This window comes from Ranitomeya imitator, chromosome 3, assembly GCF_032444005.1.
Source record: "Ranitomeya imitator isolate aRanImi1 chromosome 3, aRanImi1.pri, whole genome shotgun sequence".
Taxonomy (NCBI): Eukaryota; Metazoa; Chordata; class Amphibia; order Anura; family Dendrobatidae; genus Ranitomeya; species Ranitomeya imitator.
The window spans coordinates 341,359,315-341,383,552 of NC_091284.1; the positions used below are offsets into that span (position 1 = coordinate 341,359,315).

Sequence of the window (24,238 nt, forward strand, 5' to 3'; positions counted from 1 at the left end):
AAGCTGCATGAACCAGTTAATTAATTTTTTTTTTTTTTTTAATATAGGCCACACAGGGATCGTTAGGTTAATGCATTGAGGCGGTAGGCCAGTCTGAACAAATGAGTTTTTAGGGCACGCTTAAAACTGTGGGGATTGGGGATTAATCGTATTATCCTAGGTAGTGCATTCCAAAGAATCGGCGCAGCACGTGTAAAGTCTTGGAGACGGGAGTGGGAGGTTCTGATTATTGAGGATGCTAACCTGAGGTCATCAGCGGAGCGGAGGGCACGGGTAGGGTGGTAGACTGAGACCAGAGAGGAGATGTAGGGTGGTGCTGAGCCATGGAGTGCTTTGTGGATGAGGGTAGTAGTTTTGTACTGGATTCTTGAGTGGATGGGTAACCAGTGTAATGACTGGCACAAGGTAGAGGCATCGGTGTAACGGTTGGTGAGGAATATGATCCTGGCAGCAGCATTCAGGACAGATTGGAGCGGGGAGAGTTTGGTAAGAGGGAGGCCGATTAGTAGAGAGTTACAATAGTCCAGACGAGAATGAATAAGTGAAACAGTAAGAGTTTTTGCAGAGTCGAAAGTAAGAAAAGGGCGAATTCTAGAAATGTTTTTGAGATGCAGGTAAGAAGAGCGAGCCAGTGATCGGATGTGGGGGGTGAATGAAAGGTCAGAATCAAGGATGACCCCAAGGCAGCGGGCATGTTGCTTTGGAGTAATGGTGGAACCGCAAACGGAGATGGCAATGTCAGGCAAAGGTAGGTTAGTAGAGGGAGAAAACACGAGGAGTTCAGTTTTTGACAGGTTTAGTTTCAGATAGAGGGAGGACATGATGCTAGAGACAGCGGTAAGACAATCACTGGTGTTTTCTAATAAGGCAGGCGTGAGATCAGGAGAAGAAGTGTATAGTTGGGTGTCGTCAGCATAGAGATGGTACTGGAAGCCAAATCTACTGATTGTTTGTCCAATAGGGGCAGTATACAAAGAGAAGAGGAGGGGGCCTAGGACTGATCCTTGAGGAACCCCAACAGTAAGGGGAAGGTGAGAGGAGGAGGAACCAGCGAAACATACAGTGAAGGATCGGTCAGAGAGATAGGAGGAGAACCAGGAGAGAACGGTGTCCTTGAGGCCAATGGAGCGGAGCATAGTGAGGAGGAGCTGATGATCCACAGTATCAAATGCTGCAGAGAGATCCAAGAGAATTAGCATGGAGTAGTGACCATTAGATTTAGCTGTTAGTAGGTCATTAGAGACTTTAGTGAGGGCAGTTTCAGTAGAGTGTAAAGAGCGGAAACCAGATTGAAGAGGGTCGAGAAGAGAGTTATCTGAGAGATAGCGGGTAAGACGGGAGTGGACCAGGCGTTCGAGGAGTTTAGAGAATAATGCAGAGAGTCAAATAGAGTGAGACCCGTCCGGGTCTAATACAAATATGTGGACGCAAGAGTTGTTAAACGGCGCAATCTTTATGAGTGCTACTAATGGGGTGCACACTGGTATAAATCATTAACCATGTGCCACCCCATATGCGTTATACTGCTGGATGAAGATGGACATAGCAGAGTCCATGATGTAAGACACAGATTCATGCGCAAGCGCAATTAAATACCAGGAAGATAATACCTAAACAGTGTGTACACTAAAAAATTGTATGAGTAGGTCGAAGACCAAGATTAGGGCAAAGCCATGTCCAAATACGAGTACATAACCTCTTAGACAGTACAGTAACGCTAAGCGCTATTGGTAGGGTATACACTATTATCAATCATCAACTATGTTGCACCCCACAAACATACTAAAAATGAACGTTTACAGGATACATGATGTAGTGCAACAGACCCCGCGCAAGCGCCATTGTAACCAAGAAGATGACACTTAAAGAGTGCACAACGAGTATTGAGATTATATACAGTAATACCAGTTAGTCAAAGACCAAGATTAGGACGCATCCGTATTAAATGTGAGAACACATGACTTATTGAACGATACAATATAGCCAGATGATAAAAGTAAGGTGTAAACTGGTAAGGAACAACAACTTAGTACCATCCCCCATGCCGTCATATCAAATAAAAAGATCGTCGCAAGGTCCATGACATAAGACAAAGATGTGTATACAAGCACCACAATATGCGTGCTAGAGTTTAAAGTTTGCGCACCTACGTATCTAAGCTGACTATAGAGACACATAAATTATTGAGCGGCACAGTAATCCCTGCCGCTGTTAGTGAGGTATAAACAGATGTGGAACTTCACCCTTATACCACCCCACATGCGCTCTGTTATTACATAAAGTAAAACGATCGTCGCAGGGTCCATGATATAAGGCAAGGGTTTGTACGCTCACGCCATGATAGTAGAGGGAAAGACCAAAATATGCACACCGAAGATTTAGATTTGTGCACCGCAAAAAAAAAAAAAAATCTAAATCTTCGGTGTGCATATTTTGGTTTTTTCTGTTGCGCCAATAGTGCCGCAATCAAAGGAGGACTGCCAGTCTTGTCATCAAAAAAAGTGGAAGGTTGTTCTACAGATGGTGACCATCGGTTTTCTAAGGCTGCTATCACACTAGCAGGATTTGGTCAGTATTTTACATCAGTATTTGAAAGCCAAAACCGGGAGTGGGTGGTAAATGCAGAAGTGGTGCATATGTTTCTATTATACTTTTCCTCTAATTGTTCCACTCCTGGTTTTGGCTTACAAATACTGATGTAAAATACTGACCAAATACTGCACGTGTGACGGCAGCCTAAAGGTTGACAAGCAATCTGAAGGACATAGAGTGGATGGAGTACCACGATGAGACAAATATACTAAACTAGAAGGAGTCCCGATGCTATCGCATTGGGGGGTGGTAATGTCATGATGGGGGCAGGCTTTGCAGCGTTGAGAATCTCTCTCCCCATATGCTCACCAACCTATCCACTCTCTCTTTCCCCATGTGCTGACTTTTCCTATCTGTGCTCTCTTCTTTGCCCTGTCTACCCTATGTGCTAGATGCATTGTTTTTGTCCCAGTGATGCTGTTGCTCTTCAAGAGTCTCATTTGCCCGTTGTTGTCTTTGATGTTGTGCCTTTGCTGCTTTCCTTTCATTGTCATTGGCGTACATTTTAGGAGGAGTCATGTTGGCATTGATATTTGCTTTTTAAAGGGGTTTTCCCACGAACGAAAGTTCATTTTAATAATTGTCTGTGTCTGACCGTGTACAGAACATAACACAGCTCCTGGGCACGGGAGGAAACAAAAGACAATACTGACATTACAGTAGGAGATCAAGGTAAAATATTGTTTAAAAACAGTCAGTGAAATATTTTATCTGACAAAATGAATCCTCTATGATCCCCTGCTTTAATGTCAGTATTGTCTTTTGCTTCCTCCCCTGCCAAGGAGATGTGTTATGTTCTGTACATGGTCAGACACAGACAATTTTTAAAATGAACTTTCGTTCATGGGAAAACCCCTTTAATGTGACCAGCTTCCTCTGCCTGTAGACATGTCGCGCATCTACCGCTGGGATCAGCCGAATGATTAACTGCGGAATTCGCTCAGGCACAGTCAATCAGACCACCACCATCTTTGTGCAGACATATAGCGGCGGTCACATTAAAACAGCGTATGCACTCCTCCTGTACAAAGATGGCAGGGGTCAGTGAAACATTTGGCTGATCCCGGCGGCGGCGTGTTTGCGACAGTGTTCCGCTGGTGGTACTGCGCCAGAGGCTGCGTACGGTGTATACAGTTTGCAGTTTGTGTGTGTGGTGCGTACGGCATATACAGAGTGTGTGTGTGTGTGGTGTGACGGTGTTCCGCTGGTGGTACCGTGCAAAAGGCTGGTACTACCAGCAGTTTCCATACTGAGACACCCATCACTTGGGTGTCCCAATATGGCAGTCACTGAACATCTCCTGCTTGGAATTCTGGGATCCCGAGACATCTGGATGGAAAAGGATGCGAAGACATTACAAGGTAAGTATATATTAAGATTAAATTGAACAAAAGACACACACAATTAAAATCCAAATCCAGGGAAAAGCATAAATATAAATAGATGTTATAGAAAGGGAACAAAGCTCAATTGTTCATTTAATCCTGCAGGAGTCATAGTACCCAAGGTTATCATCCAGTGGCACTCAAGCTGAGCTAAAGTGAGTTTCATGTCCCCACTACTAATGCCACAGCATACTCGGTCAATTCCGAATACCTGAAGATCTTTTGGGTTTCATTCTTGGTGCACCCTGAAGTGGCAAGAGATGGTCTTTAGACAAGCAACGTCAATCACCTCACTTGCGGCCCTTCATTTTTCTTGGTATCTGTTGAATTATGTGTTACTCTGCAATTTCCAATCTTGTTTCTATGTCCCCTCTGAATAGCTGTAAAAATAAAATTACACTATGTAACAAATTTTAATTTATTGTTTGCCCTTGGGTTCCAATGGTGTTTTCCCAATCACTTATGTCTAAATTGAAAAGAAAATGGCAAAAATTCCCAAGAAAGTTTGCTTTTGTGGTCAGGACATTGATAATTTGAATTCTATGTTTTCTTGAACATTAGAAAAATGTGCAACGTTTTGTAGTCCGTGAGAAGCTTCCGGAAATGCGAGAACTGTCGATAAAGTAGTATAAATACAGGATCCTTAAATGTCCATTTCTGTTTGTGTTACAGTTAATACATACTGTACCTGCATTTAATTTAGTTGGCATCAAGAGGTTGTAAGAATCCGGTGGATGCATTTTGCTACATTTGTGGTGAATTTATAAAAACACGAGCTAAAAGATAAAACTTGATGGCATCTTCTAAGACGTGTGAGGCCTACAGAGCCTACTTCGGCATGCCTGAGGGGATCAAGACAAACCATAGGCACCTCATTTCACATGTGAATACTGCAAGAGAACTCTTGAGGGTAAGGTGAACAATTGTTGATAGCTAAGATATCAAGATTTTCATTTTTTTAAATTCCTGATTACAGCTGAAACGAATTGTTAAAATAAGGGCAAAATGTTTTGCTGCTATAGAAGAAGAACATGCATAATTGTATATCATACAGTTCAATACACATATATTTTATTCTCATGTTTAATACCTTACAGGCAGGTACAGAGCAGAAAAATGGGCAATGAAGTTTGCTATCCCACAAATTTGGCAAGTACTTACTGACCACTTCAAAAACTGTTACTTCTGTATGGTCGACCCATCCAATCGTTGAACTCGCAAACGTGCGCCTCCTATCACCTATCCAGAAATTCCTTCCTCAATTGTTCCAGTTTCACATTGCCCCAAGTAGCACTATCAGCACTATGACAGGCGAGACTGGCCACAGAGGACCGCGTTTTCTGTGGGAAATAATAACATGAAGTGGGAGCCATTGGTGGACCCACTGAAAGTGCTGATGCCACCCCTGCACAATGAGTTAGGCCTGATAAAACAGTTTGTCACAGCTCTCAACAAATAATTGGCAGCCTTCAAGTACCTAGAAGGTCTTTTTTCCTAAGCTGTCTGAGGCAAAGGTAAAAACTGGCATCTTCGTCGGACCACAAATCAAGCAGATTCTAGAGAACGAAGAATTCATAAAGAAGCTGACTAAAAAAGAGAAAGCAGCTTGGAGCAGCTTTGCTGCAGTTGTGCATGGTTTACTGGGCAATCACAAAGGCTTAGAAATATGTGCAACTGGTTCAGACTATGATAAAGAACTTTGGAAAAATTGGACTTAGGATATCTCTCAAAGTACATATTTTGGATGCTCATCTTGACAAATTCAAGGAAAACATAGGGGCATACTCAGAAGAGCAAGACGAGCGCCTTCATCAGGATTAAAGGACTTTGAATGATGCTACCGATGACAGTATAATGAGAACATGATGGGAGACTATATTTGGGGGTTGATTCGTGAAAGTGATTTGCAATATAATCGTAAATCAACGCAAGCTACTCGCTTCCAAACCACTCTTGCTCATCTCGGCCAATATTAAATTCATATACAATGTTATTGTAACTGTATCAACAAAATGAAATGATGAACATTTTCGATTTCCCTATGCAAATACGTAAAACTGAATATTTCATTGTCCTGGTCACAAAAACAAAGTCTATAATTAATTAAATAGTTTTTCTTGACTATTTAGGCATGAGTATAGCACTTAAAATCTGGAGACAAAAATTGTGTTGCATATTTATTACTATTTCTAAATTTGCAGGAATAAATTAGATGTTTTGTGGAGATTTGTTTTAAATTTTTCTATTATAAGTGTACACATATTAGGTATACAGCCAGAGCCGGTGTCACCACCCGGCGCACATGGGCAAGCGGATGGGACACTTGTGGTTGGGGACACCGATGCGCTATGTGGCCCGTGAGCCAGGGGCCCCCAGTGCCAGCATCATGGCTCCCAGTGCTTTAAACTGTTTGCAATACTTACCTCTCCTTGCTCCCCGCTGGGCGCTGGTCCAGTCTCTTCCGTGTCTTGTGACCCAGTAAAGTCTCAAGGTAGAGGGCGCGATGATGTCACTACAGAGCACCCTCTTTCATGAGCAGTGCCGAGAGCCAGAATTCGCTGAAGAGATAGGACCTGCGCCAGGGAGGAAAAGTGAGTATTTTCTTTTTTTTTATGTATAGAGCATTATACAGTGCCTTGTGAAGTATTCGGACCCCTGGAACTTTTGAACCTTTTTCCACTTATCATGCTCCAAACATAAAGATACCAAATGTAAAGTTTTGGTGAAGAATCAACAACAAGTGGAACACAATTGTGAAGTTGAACGAAGTTTATTGGTTATTTTAAATCTTTTTTGAAATTCAAAATCTGAAAAGTGGTGCGTGCTGTCCTAAATGCCTAATGATAATAAATATAATCCACCTGTGTGTAGTCAAATCTCCGTATAAATGCACCTGCTCTGTGATAATCTCAGGGTTCTGTTTGAAGCACAGAGAGCATCATGAAGACCAAGGAACACAACAGGCAGGTCCGTGATACTGGTGTGGAGAAGTTTAAAGCTGGATTTGGACACAAAATGATTTACAAAATTTTAAACATCCCAAGGAGCACTGTGCAAGAGATAATATTGAAATGGAAGGAGTATCATACCACTGCAAATCTACCAAGACCCTGCAGTCCCTCTAAACTTTCATCCCAAATAAGAAGAAGACTGATCAGAGAAGCAGCCAAGAGGCCCATGATCACTTTGGATGAACTGCAGATATCTACAGCTGAGGTGGAACAGTCTGTCCATAGGACAATAATCAGTACACTGCACAAATCTGGTCTTTATGGAAGAGTGGCAAGAAGAAAGCTATTTCTCAAAGATATCCATAAAAAGTGTTGTTTAAAGTTTGCAACAAGCCACCTGGGAGACAAACCTGTGGAAGAAGGTGCTCTGGTCAAGTGAAACCAAAATCAAACTTTTTGGCAACAATGCCAATATGTTTGGCAATATGCCAATATGTTTGGCGTAAAGGCCACACGGCTCATCACCCTGAACACACCATCCCCACTGTCAAACATGGTGGTGGCAGCATCATGGTTTGGGCCTGATTTTCTTCAGCAGGGACAGGGAAGATGGTTAAAATTAATGGGAAGATGGATGGAGCCAAATACAGGACCATTCTTGAAGAAAACCTGTTGGAGTCTGTAAAAGACCTGAGACTGGGACGGAGATTTGACTTCCAACAAGACAATGATCCCAAACAAAAAGCAAAATCTACAATGGAATGGTTCTCAAATAAACGTATCCAGGTATTAGAATGGCCAAGTAAAAGTCCAGACCTCAATTCAATCCAGAATCTGTGGAAAGAGCTGAAAATTGCTTTTCACAAACGATCTCCATCAAACTTCACTGAGCTCGAGCTGCTTGCCAAGGAAGAATGGGCAAGAATTTCAGTCTCTCGATGTACAAAACTGATAGAGACATACTCCAAGCGACTTGCAGCTGTAATCGCAGCAAAAGGTGGCGCAACAAAGTATTAAGTTAAAGGGGCTGAATAATATTGCACGCCCCACTTTTCAGTTTTGGAATTTCCACAAAAATTTAAAATAACCAATAAATTTCATTCAACTTCACAATAGCGTTCCACTTGTTGTTGATTCTTCACCAAAAATTTACATTTGGTATCTTTATGTCTGAAGCATGATATGTGGACAAAGGTTGAAGAGTTCCACGGTGCTGAATACTTTCGCAAGGCACTGTATGTTGGCCATACTTTTTGGAGCAATATATTGGGATCATTCTGAATGGAGCATTATATGTGGCCCACACAGTATGGTGCATTATATGGGGCCATTCTGTATGGAGCAATATATGGGGTCCATTATACTGTATGGAACATTATGTAGGGTCCATTCTGTATGAAGCATTATATGGGCCCATTCTGTATGGAGCAATATATGGAGCCCATTCTGTAAGAAGCATCACATGGGCCCCATTCTGTATGGAGCTTTATATGGGACCCGTTATTCTGTATGGAGCATTGTATGGGGCCCATTCTGTATGGAGCAATATATGGGGTAAATTATACTGTATGAAGCATTATATGAGGCCCATTCTGCATGGAGTATTATATGGGGCCCATTATTCTGTATAGAGCATTATGTGGGACCCATTATTCTGTATGGAGCATTATATGCGACCCATTCTGTATGGAGCAATATATGGGGCTCATTATACTGTATGGAAGACTATTTGGTGCCCATAATACTGTATGGAGGTCTATATGGTGCCTATAATACTGTATGGGGCAACATATGGGGGCTCATTTTTCTGTATGGAGCACTATGTGGTGCCCATTATACTGTATGAAGGACTATACTATTTGGTCTAAAATGAAAACTTTTGAATCCCTCAGGGCATGCACTTTGTGCTGCGAGGATTCTCTAGCGCCTGAGCTATTGTAGAATTTACAATAGATATCATTCATGTTATGTAAGAAGTAAGTGAAATCTTTGACATTGTACTATATCTATATTTCTCTGCTGTGAAATCTGTGCTTTATGAATTGTGGGATGTGTTAAAGGGGCCCACTAAGATTCTTTCGCCCGAGGCCCATAAAAACCTGAAGTGAGCTCTGTATACAGATTTATTTGTTTTCTTGCCATGTTTCAGCCTGTAGGCATATAGAAGTACTGGTAATAGTACTGCAATTTCCTGATATATTGCCTTTTTAGGGTATGCCCCTGACTTTCAGTTCTCTGTTGAAGAGAGGAAGTTCAGGGACAGCCAAGTGCTGCTGCCTGTCTGCATTCTGTCTAGGCAGCAACTTCTGTTTTATGCTCATGTATGTGTTGTAATAGCTCCTACAACTACAAGCATCCAGACTTTTTGATACTTCTTATAATGTATTGAACACCTCATTAAATAATATACAGTAGATTGTCTCTTTCGATGCCATTATATGTAATCTAACAATTAACACTGGTATAAAGAATTTTTTTCCAAAGTTTCTTTATATAAAAAAAAATTCAAAAAGTTGCAGGGCAAATATATAATGCAAAAATGATCCATCACCAGTCTCACCAAAGTGACCTCAGTCCACAAGATGAGGTGTTCACGCGTCCATTCAACCAAGCTGTTCTTACTTGTTCTATTTATTTTAGGATTGTAATGTCGCACTGCAAAATCACAACTGATAATAATGATCACTAATCAGTGTTTGTCACGACCTCCTTGGAGATCTGGGGCTAGAAAATCACTATGTGTTACGAATTACAGATCTTACATTTAGCCGGTGTTTATGTTTTATATTACGGTAAATGGATTTTATTTCCTTTAGTGCTGAAGAGGTTAATGACCCTTTCTATGTTGGTTAGAAACTTGCAGCTCCATCTCACAGCTGTACGTGACCTGAACATTTCCTCTTCCTATAAAACCTGGTCAGCTCTTTCTCTTCCTTGAAAGTGAAAGTTTTACTTTCTAGCTCTTTGAAGACGTTGTGCTAAATTGATGATCATTGTTGCTACTGGTGATTGCTGCATGCTGTTTTGGGTGTATGTTTGCCTCACTGTCCTCTTCCCATTTGGTTGGTGCATTCATATATACCTCTCTACCTTTGGTGTGTGTTTTTGTATGTTTTTTTGCTTTCTGTTATTCCTGTCTATCTTAAGTGTTAATAAACTAGCATTTCTGTCTCAGGCCTCCTGGGGGAAGAAGAGGGGACAGCTTAGGCTACTTTCACACTGGCGTTTTTTGGAATACGTCGCAATGCGTCGTTTAGGGCAAAAAAAAGCATCCTGCAAAGTATTTTGCAGGATGCGTTTTTGCCCCATAGAGTAACATTACCGACGCATTGCGACGTATTGACACACGTCGCAACCGTCGTACGACGGTTGCGCCTTGATGTGGTGGACCGCCGGGAGCAAAAAACGTTAAATGCAACGTTTTTTGATGCCGACGGACCGCTTTTTCCGACCGCGCATGCGTGGCCGGAACTCCGCCCCCACCTCCCCGCACCTCACAATGGGGCAGCGGATGCGCCTGAGAAATGCATCTGCTGCACCCGTTGTGCAGCACTAACAATGCTAGCGTCGGAATCTCAGCCCGAAGCAATGCGACGGGCCGAATCCAATGCTAGTGTGAAAGTAGCCTTAGGGAATAACAGTAGAACAGTAAGGCTGGTGGCCTAAACCTCATCACCTTTAGAGGTACCTTTGGGAGCAGGGATAGTTAACGTCTCAGTCCTAAGGACAGTTTAGGGCCCCTTTCCATAATCACATACAGTCAGAGCGTGACAGTGTTATTGAACCAATTAAATGTATAGTTATCATCTGATGGAGGCATTTAAATGAGTCGTCCACTACTGTTATAATGATGACCTATCCTCAGGATAGGTTATTAATATCAGATCAATGGGTGTGCCACCCCCCCATTGATCGGCTGTTCCCGGTGCCTGCCTAATGTGATCAGTTGTGGAACAAAACAGCACAGTGCAATCAACTCTATAGTTCCTTGGCCAGATACTGCCCATTCGCAACTATTCATTCAGCATCAGCAACAGCTGATCAGCAGTGATGCCGAGTGTTGCACCTCAATCTATATGATATTGATAGGCGATAAATATAAACGTACGGGACAATTTCTTTAAATGGCATGATTGTATCAATAAATGGTACCAGCACTCATGGCTTCCCTCCTGCGACAAAATTGTGCTTTGCCATGGAAACTGGGGCCTTGTCACTGCCATCTTGACACTCATATTTTAGGGGATGAGCAATATTTCTATGTCAATTGTGTAGAATAAGTGATCAAATTATTGCAGGTTCAAATTCCCTATGGCAACTAAAAAAATATTGTAAAAATATATTTAAAATATATTTAAAATATATAATATTCTACAAGTGTAAATCAAACCTCCTTTTCTCTTTTCAAACATAAATAGATACAAACATAAAAGACTATTTTATCAAAATATAAAATTAAAGGCTTATTTCAGTGTTCATAAAAGGATATTGTCAGATAACGCTTAGAAGTACAACATACAAGCAATTTAGCAAATTACTGCTTACTAAAATTTTCATACTTTTCTTTTGTTTATAGATTAGTACTTTGAAGACTGACAACTGGTGCTAGACAGCAGCAACTCTTTCAAGTTTTTTGTTTTACTGAGCTTATAATCACGGTTTTGAAGCTTGCCAGGATCACTGGTGTATGATGTTTCCTCCTAATTTTGGCTAGCTTCAACATAATGTTTGTTTGCGAGACAACAGCAGTAGTTGGTCTCCTAAGCAACAAGCTGTAAACAAAACAAATGTGTTAGGGTATGTTTCCACGTTCAGAAAACGCTGCGTGTTTTGTAGTGGAGGGGATTTCATGAAATCCCGTCTCCACTTTGCATTAAAAGACGCAAGCTGCAGACCCGCGGAAACGGACATGCGGCGCGTCTTTTAAGAACTCAGCATGTCCTTACAATGCTGAAACAACGCAAGGACAACGCATGTGACCTGCCAGTGACCTCAGGTGCAGATTTGGTCAGGATTTTACCTGAGTAAAATCCTGACCAAATCCTGATGCAATCCTGAACGTGGACATATACCCTTAGGGTATGTGCACACGATGCGGATTTTGCTGCGGATCTGCAGCAGTTTCCCATGCGTTTATGGAGCGCCCCCAAAGGCTGTGGGGTTACTCGGAGCCGGGCCCTTCTGTTGTCGGTGGGGATGTCACGGTGGCTGACCCGGTCCGTGGCCCTCGGGAAGTCTGTTGATGTTGTGGGGAAAGGTCTTTAAAGGGATAATGTTCGTGACGCCACCTGTGGTATTCAGTCAGGATGACCGACGCTGCTTAGGGGTCCGCTGGGGTGATGTGATGGCAACTAGATGGTGTACCTTCCCACAGGTGAAGTATGTCCCCAGGGCTTCCCAGAATGTAGATGGTGGATGGTGGATGATGTAAGGTGCAGTGAATAACGAGGACACAAGGTTGCAGTCTCTTTATGGCTCGCCCCCAGATGCAGGGCAATGGGATACTCGGTACCGGGTCCTTCAGTCCCTTCTGCGGGGATGTCATGGTGGCCTGACCCGGTCCGTGGCCCTGCTAAGGGGCACCCAATTAAAGGTGATGTAAGTTTGTCAAGTGTTCGTGACGCCACCAGTGGTATTCGGTCAGGGTGACCGACGCTGCTTAGGGGTCTGTTATGATACGGTGGTCTAGGAGCAACATGGAATGAACTCTGAAGGATGTGGTAACTGTACTGACCGCAGTCCCTAAACTCAACACAACAAGTAGCCGTGGAATGCTCCTAACTCTCCCTAGGCATCTCGTCACAGCCTAAGAGCTAACTACCCCTAAAGATAGAAGCAGGAAAGCTATCTTGCCTCAGAGAAAATCCCCAAAGGATAGATTAGCCCCCCACAAATAATGACTGTGAGTGGAGAGGGAAAAGACATACACAGAATGAAACCAGGATGAGCACAGGAGGCCAGTCTAACTAAATAGATAGGACAGGATGGAATACTGTACGGTCAGTATAAAACACTACAAAAATCCACGCAGAGTTTACAAAAAATCTCCACACCTGACTAAAGGTGTGGAGGGCAAATCTGCCTCCCAGAGCTTCCAGCAAGACAGAATAAATTCACACTAATAAGCTGGACAAACATAGAAAGCACAGAATGGATAAGTCCACAATCTATGGACAGAAAAGGGCAAGCAAAAACTTAGCTTAGCTGAACTGGTCAGGATAACAGGGGACTCCAAAGAGATGTGAATCCAACCAGGAACCATTTACAAGTGGCATTGGCCGAAGATAGAGCCAGACTTAAATAGCCGAGCAGAAGAGACGATAAGTGAAGGCAGCTGATGACAGCTAACTCCAAGGAGCAGCCATACCACTAGAAACCACAAGAGGGAGCCCAAGAGCAGAACTCACAAAAGTGCTACTTACAACCACCGGAGGGAGCCCAAGAGCGGAATTCACAACAGTACCCCCCCCTTGAGGAGGGGTCACGGAACCCTCACCAGAGCCCCCAGGCCGATCAGGACGAGCCAAGTGAAAAGCATGAACCAAATCGGTGGCATGGACATCGGAGGCAACAACCCAAGTATTATCCTCCTGGCCATAACCCTTCCACTTGACAAGATACTGAAGCCTCCGCCTCGAAAAACGAGAATCCAAAATCTTCTCAACCTCATATTCCAACTCTCCCTCAACCAACACCGGGGCAGGAGGGTCAACCGAGGGAACAACGGGCACTACATATCTCCGCAACAAAGATCTATGGAAAACATTATGAATGGCAAAAGAGGCAGGAAGAGCCAAACGAAAAGACACCGGATTAATAATTTCAGAAATTTTATAAGGACCAATAAACCGAGGCTTAAACTTAGGAGAAGAAACCTTCATAGGAACAGGACGAGAAGACAACCAAACCAAATCCCCCACACGAAGCCGGAGACCAACACACCGACGGCGGTTGGCAAAACGTTGAGCCCTTTCCTGAGACAACGTCAAATTGTCCACCACATGAGTCCAAATCTGCTGCAGCCTGTCCACCACAGAATCAACACCAGGACAATCAGAAGGCTCAACCTGCCCAGAAGAAAAACGAGGATGAAAACCAAAATTACAAAAGAAAGGTGAAACCAAAGTAGCCGAACTAGCCCGATTATTAAGGGCAAACTCGGCCAACGGCAAGAAAGACACCCAATCATCCTGATCAGCAGACACAAAGCATCTCAAATAGGTCTCCAAGGTCTGATTAGTTCGCTCAGTTTGGCCATTAGTCTGAGGATGAAACGCCGAAGAAAAAGACAAATCAATGCCCATCCTAGCACAAAAGGCCCGCCAAAATCTAGAGACAAACTGAGAACCTCTGTCAGACACAATATTCTCCGGAATGCCATGCAAACGAACCACATGCTGAAAAAATAATGGAACCAGATCTGAGGAGGAAGGCAACTTAGGCAAAGGTACCAGATGGACCATTTTAGAGAACCGGTCACAAACAACCCAGATAACAGACATCTTCTGGGAAACAGGAAGATCCAAAATAAAATCCATGGAAATATGCGTCCAGGGCCTCTCAGGGCAAAGGCAAAAGCAACCCACTAGCACGGGAACAGCAAGGCTTGGCCCGGGCGCAAGTCCCACAGGACTGCACAAAAGCACGCACATCGCGTGAAAGGAAGGCCACCAAAAGGACCTAGCACCCAAATCTCTGGTACCAAAAATCCCAGGATGCCCAGCCAACACTGAACAATGAACCTCAGAAATTACCTTACTTGTCCATCTATCAGGAACAAACAGCTTCCCCACTGGACAGTGGTCAGGCCTATCAGCCTGAAATTCCTGAAACACCCGCCGCAAATCAGGGGAGATAGCAGAAAGTATCACCCCCTCCTTAAGAATGCCAACTGGCTCAAGGACTCCAGGAGAATCAGGCGAAAAACTCCTAGAGAGGGCATCAGTCTTAACATTCTTAGATCCCGGAAGATACGAGACCACAAAATCAAAACGGGAGAAAAACAGGGATCATCGAGCCTGTCTAGGATTCAGCCGCTTGGCCGACTCGAGGTAAATCAGATTCTTGTGATCGGTCAGGACCACAACACGGTGTTTAGCTCCCTCAAGCCAATGTCGCCACTCCTCAAATGCCCACTTCATAGCCAACAACTCCCGATTGCCGACATCATAATTGCGTTCCGCAGGCGAAAACTTTCTGGAAAAAAAAGCACACGGTTTCATCAAAGAACCATCAGACTCCCTCTGAGACAAAACAGCCCCTGCCCCAATCTCAGAGGAGTCGACCTCAACCTGAAAAGGAAGAGAAACATCCGGTTGACGCAACACAGGGGCAGAAGTAAATCGGCGTTTAAGCTCCTGAAAGGCCTCAACAGCCTCAGAGGACCAATTCGTCACATCAGCGCCTTTCTTCGTCAAATCAGTAAGGAGCTTAACCACACTGGAAAAGTTGGCAATGAAACAGCGATAGAAATTAGCAAAACCCCCAAATTTTTGAAGACCCTTCACAGATGTGGGTTGGATCCAGTCATGAATAGCTTGGACCTTAACAGGATCCATTTCTATAGACGAGGGAGAAAAAATAAAACCCAAAAAAGAGACCTTCTGAACTCCGAATAGGCACTTAGACCCCTTCACAAATAAAGCATTATCACGAAGGATCTGGAACACCATCCTGACCTGCTTGATATGAGACTCCCAATCATCGGAAAAAATCAAAATATCATCCAAATATACGACCATGAATTTATCAAGATAATTGCAGAAAATATCATCCATGAAAGACTGGAACACAGATGGAGCATTAGAGAGCCCAAATGGCATCACAAGGTATTCAAAATGGCCTTCGGGCGTATTAAATGCAGTTTTCCATTCGTCACCCTGTTTAATACGAACAAGATTATATGCCCCTCGGAGGTCAATCTTAGTAAACCAACTAGCCCCCTTAATCTGAGCAAACAAATCAGTAAGCAAAGGCAAGGGATATTGGAATTTGACCGTGATCTTATTAAGAAGATGATAATCTATACAGGGTCTCAAGGAGCCATCCTTCTTAGCAACAAAAAAGAAACCCGCTCCCAATGGTGACGAAGAGGGCCGAATATGCCCTTTCTCCAAAGATTCCTTAACATAGCTCCGCATGGCGGCATGATCTGGCACAATCACAGTCCCTGTGCGGAGGAAGGGAACTGGACTTGGGCTCATCAAATACATCCTGGAAATCCAACAAAAACTCAGGGACCTCAGAAGAGGGAGAAGAAGAAATTGACATCAAAGGAATGTCACTATGTACTCCTCGACAACCCCAACTAGTCACCGACATAGTTTTCCAATCCAGCACCGGATTATGTTCCTGTAACCATGGAAATCCCAGTACAACAACATCATGCAGGTTATGCAACACCAGAAAACGGCAATCTTCCTGATGTGCAGGAGCCATGTACATAGTCATCTGTGTCCAGTACTGAGGTTTATCCTTGGCCAAGGGTGTAGCATCAATGCCCCTCAAAGGAATAGGGCTCTGCAAAGGCTGCAAGGAAAAACCACAGCGCCTGGCGAATTCTAAGTCCATTAAGTTCAGGGCAGCGCCTGAATCCACAAATGCCATGACAGAAAAGGATGACAATGAGCAAATCAGGGTCACAGATAAGAGAAATTTAGGCTGTATAGTACTAATGGTAACAGACCTAGCGACTCTCTTAGTACTCTTAGGGCAATCAGAGATAACATGAGCCGAATCACCACAGTAAAAACACAGCCTATTCTGACGTCTGAATTCCTGCCGTTCTATTCTAGTCAAGATCCTATCACATTGCATAGGTTCAGGACTTTGCTCAGAGGATACTGCCATATGGTGCACAGCTTTGCGCTCGCAAACGCCGATCAATCTGAATGGCTAGAGACATAGGTTCGCTCAAACCGGCAGGCGTAGGAAAGCCCACCATAACATCTTTAAGGGTTTCAGAAAGACCTTTTCTGAAAATAGCAGCCAGATTTATTCCATTTAGTGAGCACAGACCATTTTCGAAATTTCTGGCAGTATAACTCTGCCGCTTCCTGACCTTGACACAAGGCCAACAGGGTTTTTTACGCATGATCCACAGAATTAGGTTCGTCATACAGTAATCCGAGCGCTTGAAAAAATGCATCTACATTCAATAATGCCGGATACCCTGTTTCAAGAGAAAAAGCCCAGTCTTGAGGGTCACCACGCAGCAAGAATATGATGATTTTTACTTGCTGAATGGGATCACCAGAAGAACGGGGTTTCAAAGCAAAAAACAATTTGCAGTTATTTTTAAAGTTCAAAAACTTGGATCTGTCCCCAAAAAACAAATCAGGAGTAGGAATTCTAGGCTCTAAAGCCGGAGTCTGGACAACATAGTCCTGGATACTCTGTACTCTTGCAGCAAGTTGATCCACATGAGAAAACAAACCCTGAACATCCATGCCAAAGCATATATCCTGAACCACCCAGATATCAAGAGGAAAAAAAAAGACAAACTAGAGCACAGAAAAAAAATGGTTCAGAACTTTCTTTTCCTTCTTTTGAGATGCATTTAATTCATTTTTGACCACTTGTACTGTTATGATACGGTGGTCTAGGAGTAACATGGAACGAGCTCTGAAGGACGTGGTAACTGTACTGACCGCAGTCCCTAAGCTCAACACAACACTAGAAGTAGCCGTGGAATGCTCCTAACTCTCCCTAGGCATCTCGTCACAGCCTAAGAGCTAACTACCCCTAAAGATAGAAGCAGGAAAGCTATCTTGCCTCAGAGAAAATCCCCAAAGGAAAGATTAGCCCCCCACAAATAATGACTGTGAGTGGAGAGGGAAAAGACATACACAGAATGAAACCAGGATGAGCACAGGAGGCCAGTCTAACTAAATAGATAGGACAGGATGGAATACTGTGCGGTCAGTATAAAACACTACAAAAATCCACGCAGAGTTTACAAAAAATCTCCACACCTGACTAAAGGTGTGGAGGGCAAATCTGCCTCCCAGAGCTTCCAGCAAGACAGAATAAATTCACACTGATAAGCTGGACAAACATAGAAAGCACAGAATGGATAAGTCCACAATCTATGGACAGAAAAGGGCAAGCAAAAACTTAGCTTAGCTGAACTGGTCAGGATAACAGGGAACTCCAAAGAGATGTGAATCCAACCAGGAACCATTTACAAGTGGCACTGGCTGAAGATAGAGCCAGACTTAAATTGCCGAGCAGAAGAGACGATAAGTGAAGGCAGCTGATGACAGCTAACTCCAAGGAGCAGCCATACCACTAGACACCACAAGAGGGAGCCCAAGAGCCGAACTCACAAAAGTGCCACTTACAACCACCGGAGGGAGCCCAAGAGCGGAATTCACAACAGGGGTCCACTGGGGTGATGTTATGGCAGCTAGATGGAATACCTTCCCACAGGTGAAGTGTTTCCCCAGGGCTTCCCAGTAGTGTAGATGTTGATGGTGGGTGATGTGAGACGCGGTGAATAACGAGGACACAGTGGGTGCAGTCTCTTTACCTTAACTGAAGGCTTCAGCATCCACAGTCCGGGGTACCAGGTTACAGGGTCGGCAGAGTCCGGATGGTCTGATGGCAATTCCAGAGTCCCCTGAGCCAGGTGGAAATTAGTAGCCTTCCCTTTGCGCACAGTAGCGTAGTAGGTGCCTACTTACATTAGCTCCTAATAGGGTCCTCACTCTTCTTACCCTTCTCCTGTCCCCCAGATGGATAGGACAAAACCCGTATAACGGTGGTGGCCTGAGGCTATTTTATAGGGACCCTAGTGTCGCCCCTCCTCCGCGTTGCCACCTTCTCTGCTTAGGCTCTTAGGTCAGACAGCCAGCTTGGAACTGACTGCCCTGCCGGTCTCTGAAGTAAAGCGTAGAGTCTATTACTCCCTCGGTGCTCCGGCCACCGGTACTGCGCTTCAAGGGGAGGCAGCCTGCTTCTAGCTGGTCTCCCATTGATTTGTTACTCCTGTTGCTACGACTTTGTTTCTCACTCACTACGACACGTTTCCCTTCTTGTCCTTTCCTAGGAGGCTGCCGCAATCAGTTGCAGGCGCAGCTCCTTGTGCCTTCTGTCCTCCTCCTCAGACCGTAGTCTGGATCTGACTTGGCCTTGCTCCAGCCAGCTCGGCCTGGAGACCTTTCTCGCTAGTCTCCAGCCAGGAACTCCTCTCTCCTCGTTTTGCCTCCTTCTCTCTCACTTCCTATCCAACCCACCAGTTTTACCCTAATGTGAGGGGTGGCCTAGTAGATAGAACCCTTAGCTCCCCCTGGTGGACTGGAGTGTGAAATGTGTGTGTGGCTGTGATACCTGGCAGGGTTTAACTCCTTTTGGTGCCATCAGACGTAACTAGTGTTGAGCGATACCGTCCGATATTTGAAAGTATCGGTATCGGATGGTATCGGCCGATATCCGAAAAATATCGGAAATCGCCGATACCGATATCCGATACCAATACAAGTCAATGGAACACAAATATCGGAAGGTATCCGTAATGGTCCCCAGGGTCTGAAGGAGAGGAAACTCTCCTTCAGGCCCTGGGATCCATATTAATGTGTAAATTAAAGAATAAAAAAAAAATATTGATATACTTACCCTCGGACGGGCCCTGGTTGTCACCGCTGCAATCGCCATGCTTTTCTTCCTAAGAATGAGCTCTTTAATGACCTTCAATGACGTCGCGGCTTGTGATTGGTCGCTGAGCGGTTATGTGACCGCTCAGCGACCAATCACAAACCGCGACATCATCGAAGGTACTTAACATTCTCAGGAATGAGCGCGTTAATAACCTTCGATGACGTAGCGGCTTGTGATTGGTCGCGTGAGCGGTCACATGACCGCTCAGCGATCAATCACAAGCCGCGACATCATCGAAGGTACTTAACAAGCTCATTCATAGGAAGGAAAACATGGCGATTGCAGCGTTGACAACCAGGGCCCGTCCGAGGGTAAGTATATCAATATTTTTTATTTTTATTCTTTATTTTACACATTAATCTAAATCCCGATACCGATTCCCGATATCACAAAAATATCGGAACTCAGTATCGAAATTCTGATACCGCAAATATCGGCCAATACTTGCGGTATCGGAATGCTCAACACTAGACATAACATCACTCTCCCTGGTGGGAGAGCAACATCACTGCAACGACCAGGACTCTGGGGCGCTGCATTTACCTTTACTGATGGCTTCAGCATCCACAGTCCAGGGTAGGGACCACAGAGTCCGGCCGGTCTGAAGGCAAATCCAGAGTCCCCTTATCCAGGTGGAATTCATTAGCCTTCCTCTAGCACCTGGGCGTTGAAGTACCTCCCTGCTAAGCAACTCGGTAAGGTCCTCACAACTATTGTAGATGTTAAGTCTCTTCTCTCTGTCCCCCTTACGGATAGGACAAACCCGTATGAGTGGTGGCCTGAGGCTTTTTACAGGGACCCTAGAGACGCCCCGGCCCCCACAAGTTGCCACCCTGCCTCCTGGGTAAATGGTCAGGCAGCTAACGTGGAATTAACTGTCCTGCCAGTCTCTGAAGTAATGGCATAGAGATCCTTACTCCCTCGGTGTTCTGGCTACCAGTAGTGCGCTTCAGAAGGAGGCAGCCTGCTTCTAGCTGGTCTCCCACTGATGTTCCTCTCCTTTTACTATGACTTCGTTGCTCACTCACTGCAACGCAATTCCTTTCGTATCCTTTCTTAGGATGCTGCCACATGGGATGCAGGCGCAGCTCCGTGTACCTTCCTCTTCCACAGACCACAGTCTGGAGCTGGCTGGAACCCACTCCAACCAGCCTCTGCCAAACTCGGTCGGGGCTCACTGACTATCTCCTACTCCCTCCAGTCAGCTTCTGTCTGGGTGCAGCCCAGTCAGCTTCTGCCTAACTTCCTAACCAACCCACCAGTTTTTCCTAAGTGTGAGGAGTGCCCTAATAGATAGAAGCATGGTTCCCCCTGGCGGACTGGAGCGTGAGGTGTGTTTTGTGGTTGTGATACCTGGACAGAAGATTTCCTTCATTGCCTTCAGACGTAACATCACTCCCCCTGGTGGAAGAATAACATTACTGCAACGAACCAGGACTGGGCTGCATTTTCAGTTCAATGTAAACCTATGGGAAACTAAAAACACTGTGCACAAGCTGCGGAAAAAAAAAGATCGCAGTATTTCGGTAGCATAGGGAAGCATCGCGCAGGGACGGGGCTCCCTGCGCGCTTCCCTCAGACCCTCAGAGCAATGCGATGTGATTGCGTTGTTCTGAGGTTCTCACTGCCTGCAGAACCCCGGATCCAAGATGGCCACAGGGTCCTTCTGGGTCCTGCAGGGAAGTGGCTTCTCATTGCCTGTTGAGAGCAGGACCTAAATGTTAGGTGTCGAGTTTCTGCCGCTGCACAGGGGGAATCTCGTGTCCACTGCGGTCTCCCATTCTCCACCAGCTGCAGTGGAACCTGCTTAGCAGAGACATCGATCCCAGCATCTGGCTCAAGCTGATACTGTGCGCTTGGGTACTGCTGCCTTTCCAGGCTCTGCCTTTGTAGCCAGCACTGTTCAGCAGCGAGCAGGCATTTCAGAGACTAAGCTATAAAGTGGTTCTTTTTTGGTATTGTACTTCAGGGACTAAGTCCTGCTTTTCCCACACTGCATCCCTGCTACCGTGGTCGGAGTTTACCTTGAACAACGCCTTAGCCAACTCCTCTGGGCAGATTTCATTCCTCCTTAGTTAAGGCTAGCATCCGCGGGTTCCTGTGCCATGTCTTCTGCTGACTCTAGGATGGCAGACTGGGCAGTGGAAGCACGGGACATCTGGGACCGCACACATGATGCCATCCAGGCCTCCAAGGAGAGAATGAGGGTCTCTGCCGATGCACATCGGCACCCCACTTCGACCATTACTCCTGACTTAGTGTGGCTCTCCGCCCGCAATATCAGGCTGCGAGTTGAGTCCACTAAATTTGCGCCTTGCTACTCGGTCCCTTCAAGATTCTGGAACAGGTTAATCCTGTGGTCTACTGTCTGGATCTTCTTCCACGCCTGGGTATCACCGACACCTTTCATGTGTCACTCTTAAAGTCCGTTTTCATGTCCCGGTTTTCCGAGTCATCTGCCGGGACATCAGGTTCGTCCACAGATGAGTACGAGGTGAATTCTATCTTGGGGTACAAGGTGGTACGTGTCAAAAGTACTATCTGGTGGACTGGAAGGGTCACGGCTCAGTGTGTGTGGATGAATGCCTGTCGATGGATGAAAGCTCCGAATCATTCCCATCCCTAGTATTGTTGCCTGCTCACGAATGGTATAGCTACCTAGCGCCCGACAGTGCTATCCTGCACAATTGCACAAGTTGCTAGAATGTATCTAGATGTGTGGTGAGTAGTGATGAGCGACTATACTCGCTGCTCGGGTTTTCTTGAGCATGCTCGGGTATTCTCCGAGTATTTGTTAGTATTCGGAGATTTCGTTTTCATTGCCGCAGCTAAATTATTTACAGCTACTAGCCATCCTGAGTACATGTGGGGGTTGCCTGGTTGCTAGGTAATTCCCACATATATTCAAGCTGGCTAGTAGCTCTAAATCATTCAGCTGCGGCAATGAAAACTGAATCTCCGAATACTAACGAATACTCGGAGATCAACCGAGCGTGCTCAGGAAAACCCGAGCAGCGAGTATAGTCGCTCATCACTACTCACCACACATCTAGATACATTCCTTAGGGGGTCTACTTTCCAAAATTGTGTCACTTGTGGGGAGTTTTCACTGTTTAGGCACATCAGGAGCTCGCCAAACGCGACATGGCATCCGATCTCAATTCCAGCCAATTTTGCATTGAAAAGTCAAATAATGCTCCTTCCCTTCCGAGCTCTGCCATGCACCCAAACAGTGGTTTACCCCCACATATGGGGTATCAGCGTACTCAGGACAAATTTCACAACAACTTTTGGGGTCCAATTTCTCCTGTTACCCTTGGAAAAATAAAACAATTTTTTTGTGAAAAAAAAGTTAAATGTTCATTTTTTTTTTAAACATTCCAAAAAAGTCCTGTGAATCACCTGAACGGTTAATAAACTTCTTGAATGTGGTTTTGAGCACCTTGAGGTGTGCAGTTAGAATGATGTCCTTTAGGGTATTTTCTACCACATAGACCCCTCAAAGTGACTTCAAATGTGATGTGGTCCTTAAAAAAAAAATTGTGTTGTAAAAATGAGGAATCGCTGGTCAATTTTAACCCTTATAACTCCCTAACAGAAAAAATGTTGGTTCCCAAATTGTGCTGATGTAAAGTAGACATGTGGGAAATGTTACTTATTAAGTATTTTGTGTGACATATCTCTGTGATTTAAGGGCATGAAAATTCAAAGTTGGAAAATTGCAAAATTTTCAAAATTTTGGCCAAAATTTCCATTTTTTTTCACAAATAAACACAAGTCATATCAAAGAAATTTTACCACTATCATGAAGTACAATATGTCACGAGAAAACAGTGTCAGAATCACTGGGATCCGTTGAAGCGCTCCAGAGTTATAACCGCATAAAGGGACAGTGGTCAGAATTGTAAAAATTAGCCTGGTCATTAACATGCAAACAACCCTTGGGGGTAAAGGGGTTAACAGATTGGGCGAATCAGAATGCGGCAATACCAATTATATGTATGTTGGAATTTTTAGTGTTTTATTTTGAATGGGGCGAATGTGAGGTGATTTGAACTTTTATGTTTTTAAAAACATTTTTTTTAGTTTTTGCATTTCTTAATGGGAGACTAGAAGGTGCAGCTTCCAATCAGCTCTGCTAAATACAGGTGATGATCAGATTTGATGTGGGCTCAGCGCCGGAGCCCACATCAAAGGGAGGAAGTCCGACATCGGCGTACTAATACGTCCAATGTTGGAAAGGGGTTAATAGAAATTGTGTTAATTGAACTAGCAACCAACTAGCAACTAGAAAATAAAATGAAACAATGAGATATTTCTTGCTGTGTAAGAAAAGAGAACCAGCAATTAATAATTGTCTCTTTTTTATTAACAGGCTCCATATATGATATCAGTGGGTCCGAGTGTTGTTTGTCTACTGGGGATTTGTTGAAAGTTTTGGATAAAGAGTTGGTGTGTGTTAAACTGGTAAATCTCCAAGCTGGAAAAGAACAGAAACTGCCACAACACTTCAATGGTAAACATGTAATATTTCATAGTTTCTGAGATTTTTTTTGGGTGACACATTGTACTTATGCTAGTGATTGGTTGATTTGTTTTGCATTTATTACAATAAACTTGCGTAATAATAAAAAAAATAGCAATTTTCAAGCG

The 24,238-nt window shown here is 44.3% G+C and overlaps 1 protein-coding gene across 3 annotated transcripts in view; it reads left to right on the plus strand.

Annotated features, from left to right (window-relative positions):
* THEMIS2 (thymocyte selection associated family member 2) overlaps positions 1-24,238 on the plus strand; it is a 197,552-nt gene that overhangs the window by 54,218 nt on the left and 119,096 nt on the right. For all 3 annotated transcript variants that reach the window (XM_069756790.1, XM_069756792.1, XM_069756791.1), the window contains exon 2: positions 23,961-24,101. In XM_069756790.1, the coding sequence (XP_069612891.1) occupies positions 23,961-24,101 (141 nt within the window). The remainder of the gene's footprint in view (positions 1-23,960; positions 24,102-24,238) is intronic.